The sequence below is a fragment of the Triturus cristatus genome, chromosome 1_2 (assembly GCF_964204655.1).
Source record: "Triturus cristatus chromosome 1_2, aTriCri1.1, whole genome shotgun sequence".
Taxonomy (NCBI): Eukaryota; Metazoa; Chordata; class Amphibia; order Caudata; family Salamandridae; genus Triturus; species Triturus cristatus.
In genome coordinates, this window is record NC_140580.1 from 1,101,264,757 (window position 1) to 1,101,285,096 (window position 20,340).

A 20,340-nucleotide genomic window follows, 5' to 3' on the forward strand; every position below is an offset into this window, starting at 1 on the left:
AAATGATGAAACATGTTCTTTTTTTGTTGGACACGGTGCTTTGGTTATGGCGTCAATTAGACCAGGTCTTGGTGAAATCCCTTTCTCAGATATGACATGACCGAGATACTCTATGCTTTCCTTATTGAATTCACACTTTTTAAGATTAGCAACAATCCCCGCCTTTTTGAGTCTTACTAGAACTTGTTCCATTAATTCACAATGTTGTTGAAGGTCTTTTCCTGCCACCAAAATATCGTCTTGAAACGTAACAACTCCTTTTATACCACTCAACACATTCTCTAACACACGTTGGAAAACAGAAGCGGCGGAAGCTAGCCCGAAAGGCATTCTTTTGAATTGAAATGTCCCGATGGGAGAGACAAAAGCGGTGTAATGTTTAGATGATTCATCAAGTACTACCTGATGATAGGCGGAGGATAGATCTATTTTGCTAAACACTTTTGCTCCAGAAAAAGTAGAAACAATGTCATCAATACGTGGAAGAGGATGGGAGTCTATCCAAATCACCTTATTTAAACTTCTAAGGTCCACACAGACCCTAAGTTGGCCATTTTTTTTCCTTGCGATCACCAAAGGAGATAACCAAATAGACGATTTAATTGGTTCTATGACATCATCCTCACACATTTTTTTAAGAATCTGTGATAACTCATCTCGTACGCTGAAAGGAACGTTCCTTAATTTGTGTTTAACTGGAGTGGCACCACTTTGCACTTTGATCATATGTTTGAATCCAGAAATCCTTCCCAATTTATCACTGAATACATCCTTATATTTGTCTACCCATTCCACATCACTGGGTATCTGAACAGAAAGGTTAGCACAAGGATGGTCTGGAACCAAAGAAACTTGAATTTTTCTGCCTGGCCTGAGCGTCATGCCAAATAACCCTTGGTGGTACCACCGTAGAATATTCAGCCCCTTCTTTGCTACATATATCTTACCAGCAATCACTTTCTCTTTAAACTTTAAATGACTTTCAAAATAACCTGTTAGTTCTATCTTTCTCCCATCATAAGTAAAAGGATTTCTATCTGGAGGTAGCAAAGGCTTTTCATTCCACATTTTCTTAAACAATTCTTCAGTGATGATGGTCATTCTTGCTCCAGAATCAATTAACAAATTCAGACTTTTACCATCAACAATAATGTTCTCGTATGGATCAACACAATCCATTTCATCACTTTGGCCTACAACAATCATGTCTCTTTCAAATTGCACATTCATATCTTAATAGGTGATATCACTTTCAATCACAGTGTTAACTTTGATATTCTCTTTTGGTGTTTGACACACTTTTGCAAACTGGCCAGTCTTATAACACAATCTACATTTTACATTCATTGCAAGGCAAGGACGTCCATTAAAACCATGTCTTGTGTTACCGCACCTAAAACAAATGTTTTTTTGACTGAAGAAATTTTCTTTTCCTTCTTTTTTAAAAAGGATATTTACTAGGCCCTTTCTGTGTTAGCCCCGTACCCTCCTTAATAATTTCTTTAACAACTGACACACCAGACTCCTCATTCTTTTTTTTTAACTCCTTTGACGATTTCTGTGAAATTTCTATACTTTTTACAATATCTATTGTTTCTGTGAGTGAAGGATTCTTGAACGTTAATTTTTCTTGAACTTTCTTGTCCCAACATCTGACCACAATCTGATCCCTAATGAGTTGAGAGGTAAAGTTTTCAAACTCACATTCTGCCGCTAAACTACGCAAAGCAGCCACATAAGTAACAATTGATTCGTCCTGCTGCTGTTCCCTAGTGAAAAACTTGTGCCTATTGACAATAAGACTGGGTGGAATATCGTATTGTTTTTCTAACTTTTTTACTGCTAATTGATATTCATCAATCTTCTTCATCTTCTCTGACCTCATAGGGTGGAAGATGTTCATAAACTGACTGACCTTCAAAGCCTAAACTATGTTCTAATAAGAATTTTTTCCTTTCCGGACAGTATCTATTACCCCCAATTGCACCCAGGTACTTAGTGAATGCTCTGTACCAAGATCGCCATGTAATAGGTGGGTCCCCTGGAACCTGAAGGAAAGGAGGAGGTGCGTTGATACTTTGCATCTTGATAACACACCAAACAAAAAAAAACAAACAAAAAAAATTTTGACAATGAAAAAAAACAATGTGGATGTAGGTTTTAAAAATTAAACTACTCCGATAATACCATTGAATTTACACTAAAACATGCAAAGTTTTTCTTTAGTTAAAATAACACCTTCTAAACAATATGTCTAAAAACACAATGCGTTTTTTTTTTCTTAGGAGAACAATAAAGATCAACAAGTGTTGAAAGGTACACTAACGGGGTTAAATTGTGAGAGTACTTTCACGTGTAGACGTTTTTTCACTGATAAAACTTGGCACACTTTTAATTCATGTGAGCGTGTCACAGTGTAGATCTGCTCCATTTAATCTCTGCACACATTTGCTTGGCACGCTTATAATTCATGTGAGCGTGTCACAGTGTAAATCTGCTCCGTTTAATTTCTTGCACGTATTTGCACTTGTTCGGGTCTCGCGCACTTTGATTTCCAAAACCCTGAAGTGACACTTGTACTCCTCGTTAAAACAGTTCCGTAAAACGTTTACGATGTGAATGTTTATGCGTTACCAAGGGAGACGAAATAAAATGTCCGCCACAGCGTGCAGACGTAGTGGTAGACGCGTCACAATACGTTAGCTAGATGCCTGATCTTGTGTACATTTCAACGCAAGATGTCCGCAAGTGCGAGCTGACGTGTGACACAGGAATCCTGCTCGGCAATGGATACGCGGTTGCTAAGTGGGACGAGCAACGTAGTAACCGACGCGCATCGTGCCCCCTTTTTTTAATTTTTTTATTTTTATTTTAGTTCTTCCAATTAGCTGCGTGACTCACGGGAAGCTGAGTTTGCTCTACGGGTTTGCGCTTTTGACGAGGATGAATCCAAAAAGGTAGGCAAGCCTTACTTACAGTTTCTCTTTCTTTCGTCTTTCTGTTTTTAATATGCCCTCTCTTTTCCCACGGCACGCGTAGATCCTTGGAGGGTTGGCGTTTTCCTTAGATCGTCGCCAAAATTGTAGAAGTATAAAGGAAACAGGAACGCAATGTGTAGGAGTATGTTTATTCGTCAACCCTCATCAGCTTCCCCACAGCAGTAACCGTCCGTTGTAGAACACCCAGAACGTCAAGTTCAGGCATTCTAAATTACTACATTCTCCATTCCACAGTGAGTTAAGAAGAACATGACATCACAACACAACGTCTGCTCCAGCCGGAGGTGTTGTCATCTCCTCTGAGCAGAATGGCTAATGTAATCAGCATATCAAGGCAGGAGGCTTCAAATGCCTCTGCAGCCTTTGATATGCGACCCAAGGCTTCCCCAGACAGGGCAAATGCCACCCCCTGCCCCGGGCCCATTCAGCAACAGGACTGGTGGGAAAATAAGCTAGGTAGGAGGAGTGCCCCCTCCCAGGCTAGTACAACTCTCAGGGCAAGCTACTTGATGTGGACCGAGCTTTCAGAATTCCACCATTTTGATGTTGGTGGAATTATGCTCTCTGGGTCAGGGTTATGCCAGTTTCCCATAGGAAATGGTCATATAGAGGGTGTAGACACCCTAAAGGTAAGTAGCCCATTGGCTACTACCAGTCACTCTCAGTAACATCCCTAAATTGCATATTTTGGTGGCAGCCTTGACACCAGAAACTTAGATTTGAAGGATTAAGAGGAGAAGGACACAGAGCCACAAGAGCAAGCAAAAACTGAAGAATGCTGTCGACTTTTGGCGTCAAACCCTGCCTGCAGCACTGAGTCTTGACAATCGCAACCCAGAAGCTTGTCCTGCAGCTGAAAAGCTTCCAAGAACCCCAGGAGACTGGCAGCCTTTACAAATCACCAAGCAATATCCCTTGGAGTAGAGAAGTTATTCCCCTGCAGTCCGCAGGTACTGAAACGCAAATTCCGGTTCACCGTGCCGCTGCTCCCCATCCAACTTGACGTAGGGGGCCCCCAGGAAGAGAACCCTGTTCTCTTGAAGATAAGATCTGTCCCCTTCCTGAGTGAAAGGACACCAGGCCCAACCGGAACCACACCAGACCAATCCCCGGGGTCTGGGCCCTGCACCAAGCATGAACTGTAAGAGTTCAGGCAGGACTCCAAAGCAAAGCAGCCATTGAGGGAAGTCAGCACTGGAGAGACCCACTTTCAGAGTGACCCAGCTGTCCTGATTTGGCACCAGCAACCTGCAAGGCCAACGACTGCAAGGTTCCAAGGCGCACAGAGACCAACCAACCTTTTCTAATCTGAACCCGAGCGCCCCAACCCAGGTACCAACTAACCAACTGTGCCCCTTTGGCCCTGAGACACTCGGGACCCGAGCCCCTCGTTGGGAGCTCCCAGACCCGTGCAGCCTATTTTTAGGTAGCCCCCCTTTTCCTTACTGGCGCAGTGCACAGCTACCAACACGACCAGCTCTCTGCAATCGGGCGCCCCAGGGCAGGTAACGAGAAACTGCAGGTAATACTTTGGCCCACTAAAGACCCTCAGTCCCGAAGGAGGTTCATGGAAACTCTACTATAAGAAAGCATTGTGCATAAAGGCGCATTTAAGTGAACATTTACTTACATGCTAAAATCTATATTAAAAAAAAGTTCTAGGTATCAAAATATATATAAAGATAAAACTTATTTTTCTAAATTGGTCTTGGATTTATTTCTGAGTGAATGCCTCATGTATTGCCTGTGTGTGTGTGTCAACAAATGCTTAGCACTACCCTCTAATAAGCCCAACTGCTCGCCCACACTACCACAAAAGAGAGTATTTGGGTTATCATTTGTGCCTCTGGGAACCAACTGGAGTTTGCCTGGACTCTTTACAGAGTGTACCTCGTTTTGGTCCACTATATAAAGAGCCAACTTCCTACATCCGGCATCACCAGTGGTTTCACACCCGTTTCCATCACAAACTGGAAGTAGGTTCAAAGTGGAAAAATGGGGTACCTCTTAGAAATGCCAAAACTGTGGCAAAAAACAAATCCATACAGTTCAGCAGGTTCCTAAAAGCCTGGGAAGACTGTGATTGTTGCACGCACAGCAAACACTTCATTGATGCCATTTTTTAGGAGAAAACCAGACACTTTTTCCTCATTTGTCCCCAGAAAATCCCCAAATTTAGCCATATTTTGGCTTTTTTTCTCCATCCCCTCCAGGGAAATCCACAAACCATGGATGCCGTTAGAATCCCTATGATGTTGGGAAAAAGGGTGAAACTTTGGTGCGGATACCTCATGTGGAACAAACTGCTATGGAGGTCTAAAGGTAAATTACTCCACATAGCCAAAAAAGAGCTCAGCACTTGGGTGGGAAAGCCTCAGCAGTGAAGGCTCAATTGAATACCTTTCTCTGCAAGTAAATATTTTTTCGGAATTTATACTGAAGATAGGTTGCATTGTGCTAAGATAAGCATCACAGTATACAACAACGTACAAATGCATACACAGCCTGATTTACAAAGGATATTTCCATGCAACAGTACTGTTTACACTTGTCTGCAATCAAAGGTTTTATTGGAGTACTTGTGTCGGAAACCCTATACAATTGTGGTAACTACCCACTCTGACTGTCATGAAGGTCTATGCCTGAGCCTGCCCTATCAATACAGTTAAATGAAGTCTGAAAATTGATAATGACCAAGTACGTATGCTCCCTTTCAAAAGCAGGATAATGCCTGTAAACCAAAAATAAGGTACAAAGCCCAAATGATTCTAAAGCCCGGTTGTCGGTCAAAAAAGAATTACTTCGTGGTTTGGCAGGTTAACATCTTCTCTAATAGAAAAATTTGTGACACTGCAATTTAGCAAAAGCAGTTGTAGGAGATACGAGATGGCACCCCAGATTATGTTTTCAACCCTGTTGGTAGAATAAAAAAAATGTCATAGCCCGAGAGCGAACATGACTTCACCAAGTGCAGCACTTGGGTATATCACGTCATCTACATGCGTAACTATTATTAAGTACTAAAACATCTGAGTCCTTTATCTCAATCAACTCTATGGGAGAAAACAGACGATTAATTGAAAAAGAAGTGTGATGATCAACATTAGAACAGCAGGTTAAGTCTAGACTTAACACAATAAAGTTTAAATATTTTTCTAACAACAGAAATCTTTAATTTGGACAAATGAAACTTTGAGGGAAAATACTAGTCCCCTCCTCAAAGGCCAGTTGCTAGTTATTCATCCTTCAGTCATGCTACCTTCGAGTCCAACTGAGCACTAATCAGCAAAGTTCTGGAACCTTAACACTACTTCATGTAATCATGTAGACCTTCCTTCCTGTAACAAATCAAAGCCTTAAACTATCAGCCATGTTCCTTGGTGGGCGGGGATTCAAGACCCTCCTGTTTGGTTCTCCAGTATCCATACTCCATACCGGGTAGTATGTGCAATTATATAACAAATTGCAGGAAGCTAATTCCATTTAATAACTATATTCACTATAGAGTCCTGGTCAATAAAAGTGTGACACATTTCTCCCAATAATTTGCCTTAAAAAGAGTGGGTGAATTAATTGATTTAGAATTTGTGCATTTTTTAAAACGTAATTAAAATAATACATTTCATTGGCCGTCATCTAGCAAAGCCTTCAGATCACATACCTCAGCTTAAAGTAGAGATATTTTGCATAGGCATAATGCACCATATAACTGGCAAAACATATCATATGGAGATAAGTAAAACCTTGTTATTTTTCATTACAGCTGTTTATAGCAGAACAGACACCTTTGGGAACATCGTTGGTGGGCGGCTCTATGGCCCTTAGAGATGTGTATAATCGTGGAAGGGTGAGGGTGCATCAGCAATGCATGCTGTAGAATGGGGGAGTACCTGGTTAGGAACCAGGCAGAGCAGTCAGTGGCATGCAGCCTAGCTCTTTGCTAGGGAATCCTGCAACTGGCTTTTGACAGGGTGTGTGTGAAACAACTGCACACCCTGAAAAAGTAGCAGATGAAGCTGCTGTTCTGTCAGATTGACAAGGGTTCTCTAATGCACCTGCAAGCACACACTACGGGGTTTGATAACCCTGCATACGACAATGAATTGTGGATGCATGCAATGTTATGGCTCAATGCCTATAGAACAGAGCAGCCACAGTCTCTGGAAAACCCTACATCACATCTAGTCTCCAAGGAAAAGAGCTTTATCCATCCAATTCCAAGGACAAATATTTCATCTCATACAGGATTTCCCAAAATAGGTTATTACCGAAAAGATCTTGGCACATTCCTGCCATGAGGCTAAACTCTCCATGTCAGATTAACAGAGCAAACCTGTTAACAGAAAAATGTCATGTAAATGATGTCGCTCATTGAGATTAGAAATAACACTCTTAACTGTTTGCTTGTTCACTTACATCACACTGTGGTGGAGCATTAAATAGTTTCTGACACCCACCTAGCAGACTCCACCAAAAGCACAGTTCAAAATCTTACTTTCATTAGCGAATAAATTGACAAGTTATCCCATTTCATTAACTTATGGCTCAATCATGGGCCCCACTTACCATAAGATCGTGAAATTCCTTGGTTACCAAAAAGGCAAACCCCCAGTTTGTCACCACACAGAAGCCACTTGCCACACCTCTGGCTTTCACTGGAAATATCTCAGACATCACAAGCCACGGGATGGGGCCCCAGCCAATGGCAAAACCTGTAACAGTCACATAGCAGAAGGAGAGTTTACAGAAGTTTGCATATCTCAAACATGTTTTCAGTTCATAGTAGCTTTGCATTCAAAGTAACATAATTCAATTGAAATAAAATGTTTGAAGTGATTAGCAGAAAATGTAAAAGATCTACTTTGAGCAGTTTAGAGGTCATGCAGAAATTATAATGTGTTTAGTTGACACGGATAAGATCCAGGAGGTCTGTACAAATGTAACCGCTATCCTCTACATCTGCTGGAGACCGTATTAATGCAAAGGTTTGCAGCACGATAAGTGGAGCGGTCACCCATATAGGACTGATTTGAATCCGAAACTTGCTCAGAAGATAACTTGATCAGCTACAAACACAAATGGATCAAATAAATATAAAATGCAGACCATCATGATGTAACTGCTATCATAGCAATTTTGGTGGTCAATGCACATTGAACTGCTGGTTTTAATCCACTTTTCAGTTAACTACTGTTATTTTACAGTACAACTGAAAGAAGACTGCTTCAAAAAGCTACTACAGGCGAGAGTAAGAGCAGGCCAAGGGATTCACAAAGAGATTGTAGAGGTATGTCGATCCAATGCAAATCAGAATCTGAATTTAGCAGACTAGATAAATATCGGTAGAACGGAAAAAAAGTTATGTGGTGGTAGAATCACACAATCATCTTTGGCGGAATTTACCATGCACAAAGAGCATTTGCAGAGGTGTAAATTACGCAAGTACTGTCTAGTTCCCTCATTTTCAAATGTGGGGGTGTTGAGGGAGTTTGTGGGGATTTCTATGTGGGCCTATAAACAACCATTGATGACAGCGTAAACTTGTAGGTTTTTAGGTATTCACATACCTCATATAAAAAATTCCCACCCTTGGGAATGCATGAATATTAATTTCCGTCAAAATGAGGTATTAGTGTGATTTCAATGTGGGAATAATTTATGTGTGATTTACAAATATAGACATTTCGACGTGGTGGAAAACCTGCCTTTGTAAATCTTAGACATTTTAGTACTTTAGGTGATCTGTAACTGTCGTAGGCATCCATGAGTATTCATTCCTAGGATCTGTGAGAAAGAAATACAAATGAGAAAGTGCCACTAAACATTAAAAGCAATCCTACAGGAGAGGATACCCTCTTTTAAAGCATTTGCGCTGGGACTGGAGTATAGTTCCGGGGGAAAAAACCTTGTATGTGTGAGCAGTAAAGTATTCCTTAAGTGCTTCCAGTGAGAGTAGATTCTGAGAGACTGACCGCTGGGATCTGGCCACTTTTCAAAGGGTCTACCTCTTCAAAACCATAACATTTATAATATTTTCTAGCTGGATAGGTAGAGGGGCCAAGGACTGACTGGCCATTTAATCTGATCGTCTCCCCCCCCCCTCCCTTTAAATAACGTTCCAGAAAGATGGGAGGTGGAGGGGAGCTTAAGTGCTTTGCTAGGCTTCTGTATCCAATGCCGACAATCCACTACCATTCGCAAGCACTAAACTGAACCAAACAATTCAAACCAAAATATTTTAAACAAAAAAGAAAAAAAAAAAAAAAAAAAAAAAAATCAATAACACAATTCTGTGTTATCCTACCAGCTATATAGATTCCCATACTGGAGAGGGCCAACCAAGCCAGGGGATTGGATGCTTCAGCAGGAGACACTTCCAAAACTGAAAGTAATTCTGGATGCGAAGAGTTGTTGGGGTTCACAGATGTAAGTTTAAAATATACACCAAACATTGCAGCACTGACTGCCATAATAATTCCTGAAAAAAATGAGATTTGAAGTGTTTACTAACATGGAAAATGTAATTTCCGAAATTTTTTAACATAAGCAACATTCAATGAATAATTCCAAAATATGGTGTATAAAAACACAGGCGAAGAATATTACAGTTGATAAAACTCATATTCACACTTTAATAGACTCTTTTCACTCTTCGGAAAAGTCCTTTAGAGCAACAGTGACATGCAGGGTCTGAAGACAAGTGAGCAAACTTTTATTTATATACGCAGAGTTGAAATGTTGCACTTTGGGAATATGTAAGAAGTTCTACATATTGCCCATGTCCATTAATATTATACTTCACCCACCATTCCCTAAAGCCGGATGTTTTATACAAAATGGACTATCAGACAGCTGGCTACTGGATTTAAGCCCCATCACCGGAGGGGTACAGTGAAAACAAAAATACCCACCACTGCACATCATCAGTTTCTTTCCCCGCTGCTGGATATTCAGCCCTGGGACAGCTAACATCAGGCAAGGGAGACGGAGGGAAAACACCACAAGATAAAAAGAGAACTTAAGCTTGGTTGCTGCATCTGACTGTGTGTGGCAGCGAAGATACGGCAATGGGACCTTTTTAAGAAGCAATAGTGTTTTTTAAAACGTGGCTAGCTTCTTAGTCAGCAAACGTGGTGTCATCCAACTATTTTTGGAAGGACTATAACTCTGCCAACCCTTAGTTCTACCCCTGTTCTGCTACAGTACTTTGATAACATATGGCGAAAGCTAGAACAATAAATAAGAACTGTTAGAATTCAACAAAGCAATTTATGAAGTGCAAAAACCGGATGCCACACATGTGAAAAATGTAAATAAACAAAACAAAAAAACGCAGGTCTCAAGAGTGCTTGTCAGTATGTAAAGTTAGGTTGAATTCCCTGGATTCAACTTTATTGAAATCCCTTTACTGTGTCATCTCCCTTTTTAAATGTATGATGTTATGCTAATACAATACAACAAGAAAACTGATTATTCGTCACACAGTTCCGATCTCGAATGAGTGCCTGTAATTTCCACAAGCTAAGTTCCATAGAGCCTTCCCAGTTTGTATTCTAATAATGTACAGTGTAAAGATGCATGGTCCGTATTTTAGAGCTAAATCTGATTTCAATTACTTCCCCCCACCCCCTGCATGTTCTTTCATGCTTTTCTTTTTTTAATACCACATTTATCCTTGGCAATATGTAGTTCGTAAATAAGTGCCTTCTTAAATTGTCTCTACTAGTCCCAAGAGGAAGGGCATTCTTTCTTTTTCCAGAATTGGGCAATGAAATTCCAAGCAATAGTTACTACATACAACATCATAGGATTCACATTTGTGCACCTAGCTTAAATGTATATCCCGCCGTGGAATTTACTGTTGACAAAACATTCTTCTGATACATCGATAGTTCAGGGTCACATACTAACACATGAAACCCATCCATTTTCTTGGCAGCACATCTAGCGCACAATCCCAAATTGACGGTTTTCATTTTGCAATCTTAGTAGCAGTAATATAAAAGTTGGAAACTGACATTTAGTGTAACTGTGAATGGGTATAAAAGGTCTTTTAGCTCTGACCAGGGCTTCCCATACATACTTAAACTTATTGGGGGCCACCATTTCCTTTGGACCATTTTGCTGACCAACTGGATAAATCATCCACTCTTTCTTCCGTAAATACTTTACATAAATGTGAAAGAGGTGGGAGTGTTTTATCGCAAGAGGAGACACTTGTAAAAGTCTCTCTTTGAATTATTCAATATATAGACAAACTGTATTTTTTGGTAAAATATTAAAAGAAGTGCTAGGTCTTTCTTCATTCTCGCATAATGAGGGCATTAAAACTAGACACTAGCGATGTGAACAAAGTACAAAATGACATCCTATCAGCCTTTTGCGAGAATGAACATATAGGGATGAGATCCCAAGATTAACCTCCAAGGAAGTAACTGTATCGTAAAACTGTCATGTGTGAACATAGGTGAATGCTTCTTCGCTTGTTTTTATTTGCAGCCTCATTGAGGTTGTTCGGTAATAGGTGGCATGCAAGATACCACCTTCACTTCTTCTAATTCGCTCGGTAGATAACATTCAGGGGTGCTTGCGATAACCTATTCAGAACCCACATTAGTGGCAGTCTGCACCAAGAACAGCTTCCTTACCCGAGACAACGAGTAGCACTTTCCTTCCGGCTCTGTCCATGATAATCGCAGCCACAGCAGTAAATACCACTTGGATCACACCAACTATAACCGAGGCCAAACTACCGTTCTGAAGGAAAAGGGAGGTCAGAGTTATTTGCTTAACATATGTTTGTATTACAGGCCTCTCTGGACTGAAAAAAGTTTATTGTACCTGAAAATTGGCTTCTTCAAAGATGGTTTTCGCATAAAACATGACCGCATTGATGCCAGTCAATTGCTGGAAGGCCATCAGCAAAATACCAATGAGAAATGGCCTGTAAAGTGCCGGAGTCTGGAGCTCCGACATGTGGAACTGGTCTCCCTGGTGAAGCAAGTAGTTTTATTTCAGAACATTGTTCCATATGGTATTACAATAAGGATGATCATTTATACATGCAATTTATTAACAGTACAAAGAAATCTTAGAGAGAATTACTACCCAGACATGATTAGTGCTCATTTCACCGACTATGGAAGTAACTTGCAACCCACAGGTCATACAAAGACCTCAACAGCGAGCACTATGATCATTCAGCTATCTTACCTGCATACTATATCTTTAAGATGTATTACTGGCACCCAATGTTACAGTGGTAAGATAGCACGAAACCCCGTCATTGACACCTGGTGTGGCCTGCAGGTTACAGGATTGGAGCAAAAACAACAGTTGAACAAGATCATACATTCACCCCAGTACAGAGATCTGGGCCTAAATCCATAATTTTTTTGCTCACCATGCCATTCCAGTTTGAACCCGGCCATATGCAAATCAGCCTTGACCCTGCGCCTCATGGGAACAGTCCAGCCCGAACTGCCAAGCCAGGTCCTCCCTGGACTGCAAACAAGCATCCTAGGACCGGTTTGATAGCTTGATTCCAGTGGCACGAAGAGCACAGGACACACGTGTGGGCATACCCGTCCCACTCGGGGTGACCAATGCAAAAACAACAGTTGATGGACAGAATGCAGAACAAGGTCATCCATTCACCCCAGTACAGAGATCTGGGCCTAAATCCATTGTTTTTTTGCTCACCCTGCAATTCCAGTTTGAACCCAGCCATATGCAAATCAGTCTCGACCCTGCCTCATGGGAACAGTCCAGCCCGAACAGATCTTTTGACTGGGGGTGAATGTTTTGATTTGTTAAGCATTGCGCCCATCAATTGTGTGTCTTTTGCTTTCTCGCCCCAAGTGCGCCGGATATGTCCAGACGATGGTCCCAGGCTCACTGGGCCACTGGAATCAAGCTATCCTGGCTGAAGAGGGGTGAAACTCCGAAACCGGTCCTAGGATGTTTGTTTCGGTCCAGGGAGGGCCTGGCTTGGCAGTTCGGGCTGGACTGTTCCCATGAGGCACAGGGTCAAGACTGATTTGCACATGGCCGGGTCTAAACTGGGGTGGCATGGTGAGCAAAAGAATGATGGATTTAACCCTCTTGACTGGGGGTGAATGTTTTGCATTCCGTCCATCAATTGTGTGTCTTTCAGTTACAATTTTGGAGGCTGATAATTCAAGCACCATCAAAATAAATAACATTAACTAATAATATTTGAAAAGATAGAGTAACATTTTGAAAGGAGAAGGTACCCAGTATAAGCTACAAATTACAACGTAACATTACTTCTATGTATGAAAGAAATGTTACTTTATTGAACACGTTTTCAGATACCATGTTCAGGTGCATACATTGAAAGTGCACTCTAAAGGCCAGCAAGCATTCCTAAAAAAAACATTTAAAAAAAAAAAAATAAATAAATAAAAAAAAAAAAATCGCACACAAATTTCTAATGACAAACTAACATTTTGTTTCAGAGTTGATTAAAAGGCAAATCATAGAACTGAAAGGAAAGGTGTTGTTAAGAGGATGAGGTTTTAGGATAGCCCAATAAGAAAATTGGGGATCGTTTTCAAACTCAAGTAATGCCTGGCCTATAATCGAACCTCTCAGGACATCAAGAGCTGCAATCAATACTTTTGTCGGGCTCAAACCAGCATGCCAGCCATTCACCACAAAGAAGAAACAGCCCACATTCACGCTATTATCCTTTCCAGTGAGGATTAGCAGAGTGCCTTATAAGAAGAAAGCCCTGGGGAAGAAAAGAAGGGTAAACTAGCTTCAAGCACCCAGACGCAGAACACAAGACCACAGAGAACCATGACTGGTCCCAGTGTAGAATCAACTTGCTGAGCATTCTTTTTTGTTCTGTTGGGAACATTTTTAAAGCCACCCTGCCGCTTGGTACATATACACAGATTGCTGCATTCCTCAAGTGCTCCAACCTACTCAGTTTTTTTTTCTGGCCACAGGCACTACTGTTGGCGCCGCTGCTGTAGAGTTCTGCAGCACAAGCCTTCTGAACCTCATGTTCTGAAAAATCACTAAAAACTCACATTCACCCAGGGGCGGCTGGTGACATTTGAAAGAGGTGGGGCGTAATAGTGCCAGGCCGTGCAGTGTGGCGAGCGAGCGTAGCTCTACCCTATGAAGAATTTTTGAAAAAGAAAGGGCTAATGGTGCATTTTCAAGCAGATTTCAGAAAGCAAGAATGTTAAGAAACCATTCTACATATTCGCATGTTTCATCTTCTCCATTATCTTTCATTCTTTCCGTCATCACTGTTACTCCTACCCTTAACCCTGCACTTAATCTAACTTGAGCTTAATCATATTTCACATCTCTATTTACTCTTAGTCCTACAGAAACTTCTACTTACTTCTACTTACACAAATTTGCACCTACCCAGTCCTATTTACACCAAATCATACTTCTAATTAGTCCTACACTTCTTACGCCTTTCTTTTCTTGCTTATTCCTCTTCTTACTACTATGCTGATGCTTCACCGCAAATGCGTAATCTAATAGCAGTCAAGGCTCGCAAATTATACCAAATGTAAACTGCCCAACTAGATAGGTACCAACTGGATGTAACCCGACTGAGGCAGAAGCCAACCTTCATGCGCGAGGCAGGCACTGCGCATCATAATACTAGAAAAACAATTTTGGTGAACATAATAAACTGTTTTAAAAGAAGCACGCCACTCTTGCTTCCAAAACGGAATGTAAATTATGTACATCCCGTTTGGGAAGCAAGAGATTGTGCTTCTTTTAAAACAGTTTATTATGTTCACCAAATTTGTTTTTCTAGTAATATGATGCGCAGTGGCAGTGCCAAATTTGGTGAACAACATAAACTGTTTTAAAAGAAGCACAATCCGGTTTTGGTAGCAAGAGTGATTTTGCTTCTATTAAAACAGTTTATCAATCAAGGCCAGGCCCAGGGGGGTCAAGTGCTTCTGGAAAGGGCCTGGCGCGTCCTGAGCAAGCAAGAGAGGTATTATTAGCAATGAGTCGTTTTATATGTGACTGTTCTGCCTCTGTTTTTGTCACATTCAATTTGGTATTCACGGTATTTGCTGCTAGAAATCCAAGCTGTAATGTGAAGGGCATGCTAAAATATGACCTAGTGAGGAAGATAATGGGAAATTCTGAATGTGGACGATGTGCACAGAGTGTTAACTGATCACACCCTTCACTGCATAAGGATTTCAGTACGTTTCCACCGTTTTTTTTTTGTTTGTTTTTGTAACGTTTAGCGAAATGTTCTAGCATGCGGCGACAAAAAAATCAAAACTTGTTTCAATACCGTCAAAAACTCTGCGCAAAGCCTAGCTTTGAAGTGTGCTCTGCTTTTGAATTAACCTGCCATTTTTTTACCTTAAAAAGATTGTGTGTTTCAATCTAAAGCAGTTTGCATCGGTATCTAAACTCCCTTCATGCCTCTCCTTTCTAGTTCTTCGCCTCCTGCACTGGCTTCATTTTGCAAAAAGTGACTTTTCTTTAACTTTAGGACGTGAATTTAAGTAGCTAGTGAATCCCATCCACACTAGAGTCTCGTCAGAGTTGACCCAGGGCCACTCTCCGGATACTGATCCGAATAAATGCATGTCCTTACGATAAAGAACGGATAATCGAGACCTTTTTTACCTTCATATGAAAGTTCTAAAAACAAACGGCACTACCTATTTCAAACGGTCGAGCCAGGACAAACGTATAGTCAATGCCAGCAACATCACTTAGCATTTAAACGAGGTGATGCAGAGAAAACGATTCCATGCCAGAAGCCACAAAGGTCACATGGTTTAAATGAAAGGCCACGCATACAACACACACACACACACTTGTCTTCACGTCACGAACTTGAAATTACCTTTACCTCCGCTCCGAAAACAGATAAAGAGCAGTTGGAGAATAAAAGCCTTAGCAGGAGCAGATCTACAAGGGCTCTCCTTACTGATCAATCTAGGGCCTTCTTAGGTATAATGACATTGTTCTTCATTTCTGGCTAAACATGATCAGTGGTGTCTGCATGTTTCTAAGCTTCTTGCTTTTTCCAGGAAGGGATTTTGGACCGAAGGATTTAAGTAGCACTTGAAGTCTGTCTGGGGCTGAAGTATATTTGCACTCTATTTTATATGTGTACGTGTGCAGGACCTGCTCCTCATTAGGCTTCAGTATTATTGCAATAATGCTGTCAACCCTCAACCCCAAATCCTCATCCAATTTATCCCAAGTAAACAAATCAAATTCATCATAGCCACATAGACAAATCATATGCATGTTGAGTCACGTGCGTTACAAGAGTGCTCGTGTCTTGCAACTTCTCGATCTTTTTCTTTTTGTTACCAATAAAAAAAAGCTGAGAATTACAAGGCTGACGCAAGGAGTGATTTAAAGACTTTGAAATAGGGTTTCTGAATTGAAGAGCCTTCAGGAGCTAGAGAGGGCTTGGGACGTAAACCCTTGCTCAAAATATTGCCTTCCTGTGGCCTAGCTGCAATTGGTTGATTCAGAACCTTTCAAATATATGTGTAGTTTCTACTCAAGTTGACTGTCTTAATTGCACTTCCACTTACTTACTCATTCATGGCATTTATTTTATCACCAGAAGGCAGTATTTCTATCTTGTGCATGGTTAATGTGCATGGTTAATGCTCATGTCACCAATTCTTATTCTGCCCTTTTGGCATCCTTCTATTCATTTGACAACATCTCTGCTTGGCATGTGCTACCATAAGCATTACTGGGCCTTCTCTGAATATTCCCTGTTTTTTAGCGTACACTCAATTAGTATTCCACTGACCCGATGTCTAGGCTGGTACTGTTTAGCTGCATTTATGTTTTTGTCCTTATTACAACTATAATTGACCTATCTCCTTTCTCCCATAGCATTACCCATCACACCGCCATGCGCTGCGTCCCATACCATGATCACTGCACTGTACAGGATATCATGCACGACATAAAACACTTCCCACATAGTCTCAATACCCAAAAAAATATCCTTCCAAACACACTTTCTACACAGTGTAGCTTGCTATTCATGTGGATATGAGCTTTTGCACTCCACACTGAGTTAGTAAGTACTTACTATACAAATGCTACAATACAATAGGGCACTGTAGCCCCACAATGCGCCCCTTTCTGCCACACTGTAGATGACTGGTTGGTGGTGTTGCGGATATGCCTTGGACTTCCTCTTTGTTTATACAATGTGTTATCACAAATCCTAACTACGATAATAATCCAACTTGATTTTTCAATACTAGTCAAAGTAGTTGACAAATCACGTATTCACAGCCACTGTACTAATGCACCTGGAATATGGCAAACGTTATATACAATGGCCTCCGAGCTTACTCCAACTCAAGAGCAGTGCTGTGAGTGCCACTTAAAAACGACTGATAGACATGACGGCACTGGTTCCCTTTCAAAGACGCGCCAGACTCCAGATTCTCACTGCTCAGAGTCGTAGACGCCACATACAATACTGCGAATACGCTTTACACAGTACAGACTGAGCAGAGAGGGTTGGGTGTAGTAATATAACATCTCACTGCACACACGTACCTATAGCCATGTTAAAAATGGGCCTTAGCTGAAAGTGATTCCTATTTTTAACACGCCCCTATGTGGCCTCGGTATTGATCAGAAGGAATTATGCTATATGCAGGTAAGTTTAAGGCACAGCTACTGGAGCTCAGCTTTTCAGTAGATTTTTCCCGCTCACATCCCAGTTATGTCCCAATTAGTCATTACTCTCGAAGGCTTTTATTGTATTACGGATCAGAGCGGCTCGTTACCTTGTCCCATCCGCGGCGGTATTTAGAGCGTTTTTTCCTGCTAAGTGCAGTTAAGTAAATATACTGCGCGCTAAGGGTCCTGCGCGCTACTTCAACCCCCATTGCACTGGACTTTGCTGCATGATGGAGCTCGTTCAAGAACTCCTCGTCTGTAAGTCTATAGTTACATGGATCATTTCCCTGGTTAAGATTTCACTTGACCATTTGCAAATGGATACAAGACCCTTTTGCTAGTGTATGGGGCTCTGCGCTTCCCTGTGGATCATTTTTATGATGTTTGCAGTCGCATATTGGCCCTAGCCGATGATGCTTTTCAGGTCTAAATGCTACTTTGAATTTACCTGTAGCATGCCCTGTTTTCCCCATAGCAACATATATAATCCATTACCCAAACCATGTTTGCCCAAATCATGTTAAAGGAACCATTTAATCAGAGGCGCAACTAGAGTCAAATTTCGGGGGGGGGGGGCTAAGAAAAAATTTCGGGGGGGGGGCTGAAACTTTAAGCAATAGGCAGAGTGGAGCTGCAGGGGCTCTTAGAAGGGGTGAGCAATAGGCAGAATGGAGCTGCAGGGGCTCGTAGAAGGGGTGAAACAACAGCAAGGCCTCATTAACATGCAAATGGTCTTTTAAAGACCTGTGAAGTTCTCGAGTGCGGCTGCCCGGGAAGCTGTCTAATCCCGGGCTGCCACACACGAGGGGGGGCGGGGGGGGGGGGTGGGGGGGTGGGGGGGGGGGCTGAAGCCCTTCGAGTCCAATGGGTGTTGCGCGCCTGCATTTAATACTGGACGACTGGATTTGACATCAGGATTTACTAGTTTATTTCTGCCCTTTATTCTTCTACCGTTAAATCTGCCAATAGTAACACCTGCTGTTTACAATGCTTAGCAACGACTTCGAAGCGCTATATTTAATATAGATTAGTCCCACTATCATATTTAGCTCAGATGTAGACCGATTCCGTCTCAGCCACCTCCACGAAGGGACAAACCTCTGAACAGAGTAGGTACACCGATGGTTGACCGTCTTGTGTCATCAGACTGAACACACCGCACTGCGTACACGCGCTTTATGCACAGTTTTCTTATTTGCACACGCCGTATATTATTTCTAATATCGAATTCAACAGGGGCGCTCCCGTTGCACGTCGTGTCTGCAATTTGAAAATCTTCTTTTTTCATTTGTAAACCAACTCACCTATGGAACGTTCTCGCACCCGGGGCCCGGGCTCCTCGTGTCTGCAGACAGCATGGCAAAGGTGGAAGCCGGAACTGGAAAGTGCTGGATTTTGACTCCTCCCCCAGCCCGCAGCCCACCAATCATTTAAAAAATAAGCAACGGGAAGGAAGAGACAGAAGTGACTGGCACTCCCCCAGCCTACACTGTTTTAACCGGACTGCCCCGCCCCCAGCCATTGAAATGAATGGAGGGTTTCTGACTCCTCCCTGGGCCGTGTGAATAACGCCCAAAATCAAACCCTATTCTGGCAGTGCAAAATAGAGCGCGCCCACCTGTGTGTAGTCACTGGCATGCTTTCTGGCTGAAGGTCGAAGAAATCTTCGCCCAGCCAGAAAAGCATGCAGCCAGCTCAATTTATTGTTGGCTGCTTGGTGTTTCAAATTGCATTTTTTAATCCTCCCAACTGGCAGGGCGACGCCCATCTCGCCCCTTAGCACCAGCCGCCCCTGCATCACCTATCGGCGCCCCCTTTAGCATATTCCCACTTATCTGCCTTCGTTTTATGTTTAATTATTTTTTACCAGTGCACATTACCCTCGGAGGGGTAATGTGAATGGTTGCATTAGTTTTCAAAGGGTTATGTGCAATCCATTAACGTACCCTGTTTGCACATATTGCATTTAAAAGCACTAATGTATCCGCTACCCTGATGTTTAATATTTTATAAAGTGTATAATAATGAATGTCCCATGCTACTGATCATGGCCATGCATAAGGACATTTAAATGACTTCATGATCGATTACAATTTCCTTTTTAAAAGGTTTATCTCCAGAATGGAAGTAAAAGTAAAACGTCCTCAGTTTTTGTAACTGGAGTTTCAGGAAAACCTGCCACTCCGTAGTGCACACCACTCTGAGACTTTTAGACTATGATTCATCCAAGGGTGGACTGGCTGGATCTTGAGTCTTGGAAATGTTCCGATGGATTTACTACCACGTTGTAACAGCATTTTCTATGCAGGTTCTAGATTAAAATGTCAAGTTTCCTTTCATTATTTTTTCTAATTTAGCATTTACTTATGTTTATCGAATACACATCACAGTAATTGCAAATATTTCTAGCGAATAGGTTAGTTTTTAACAAAAGGTTTTAAACAAAAGTCTTAATTGTGAGTGACTTTACAGAGGCACAGTAGGAGAGCTTCTGGAAACAACTTACCCCACACAAAGTCTCTGCCAGGTTTTGAAGAGGTCTCCATACTGATCTAACATTGTGAACTAGGCCTTCAAGGAGATTAGTGAACCCCTATTTGTATTCTCCACTGTGTAGCATCTAAGCTAGACAAATGAA

At 41.7% G+C, this 20,340-nt stretch overlaps 1 protein-coding gene across 1 annotated transcript in view; it reads right to left on the reverse strand.

Moving 5' to 3' along the window:
* Window positions 1-20,340, reverse strand: part of SLC2A8 (solute carrier family 2 member 8) — a 100,878-nt gene that overhangs the window by 8,840 nt on the left and 71,698 nt on the right. Inside the window, exons 6-9 of the mRNA XM_085613712.1 lie at window positions 11,841-11,990; window positions 11,648-11,756; window positions 9,304-9,477; window positions 7,566-7,711 (exon numbers count right to left, since the gene is read on the reverse strand). Of these exons, the coding sequence (XP_085469838.1) occupies window positions 7,566-7,711; window positions 9,304-9,477; window positions 11,648-11,756; window positions 11,841-11,990 (579 nt within the window). The remainder of the gene's footprint in view (window positions 1-7,565; window positions 7,712-9,303; window positions 9,478-11,647; window positions 11,757-11,840; window positions 11,991-20,340) is intronic.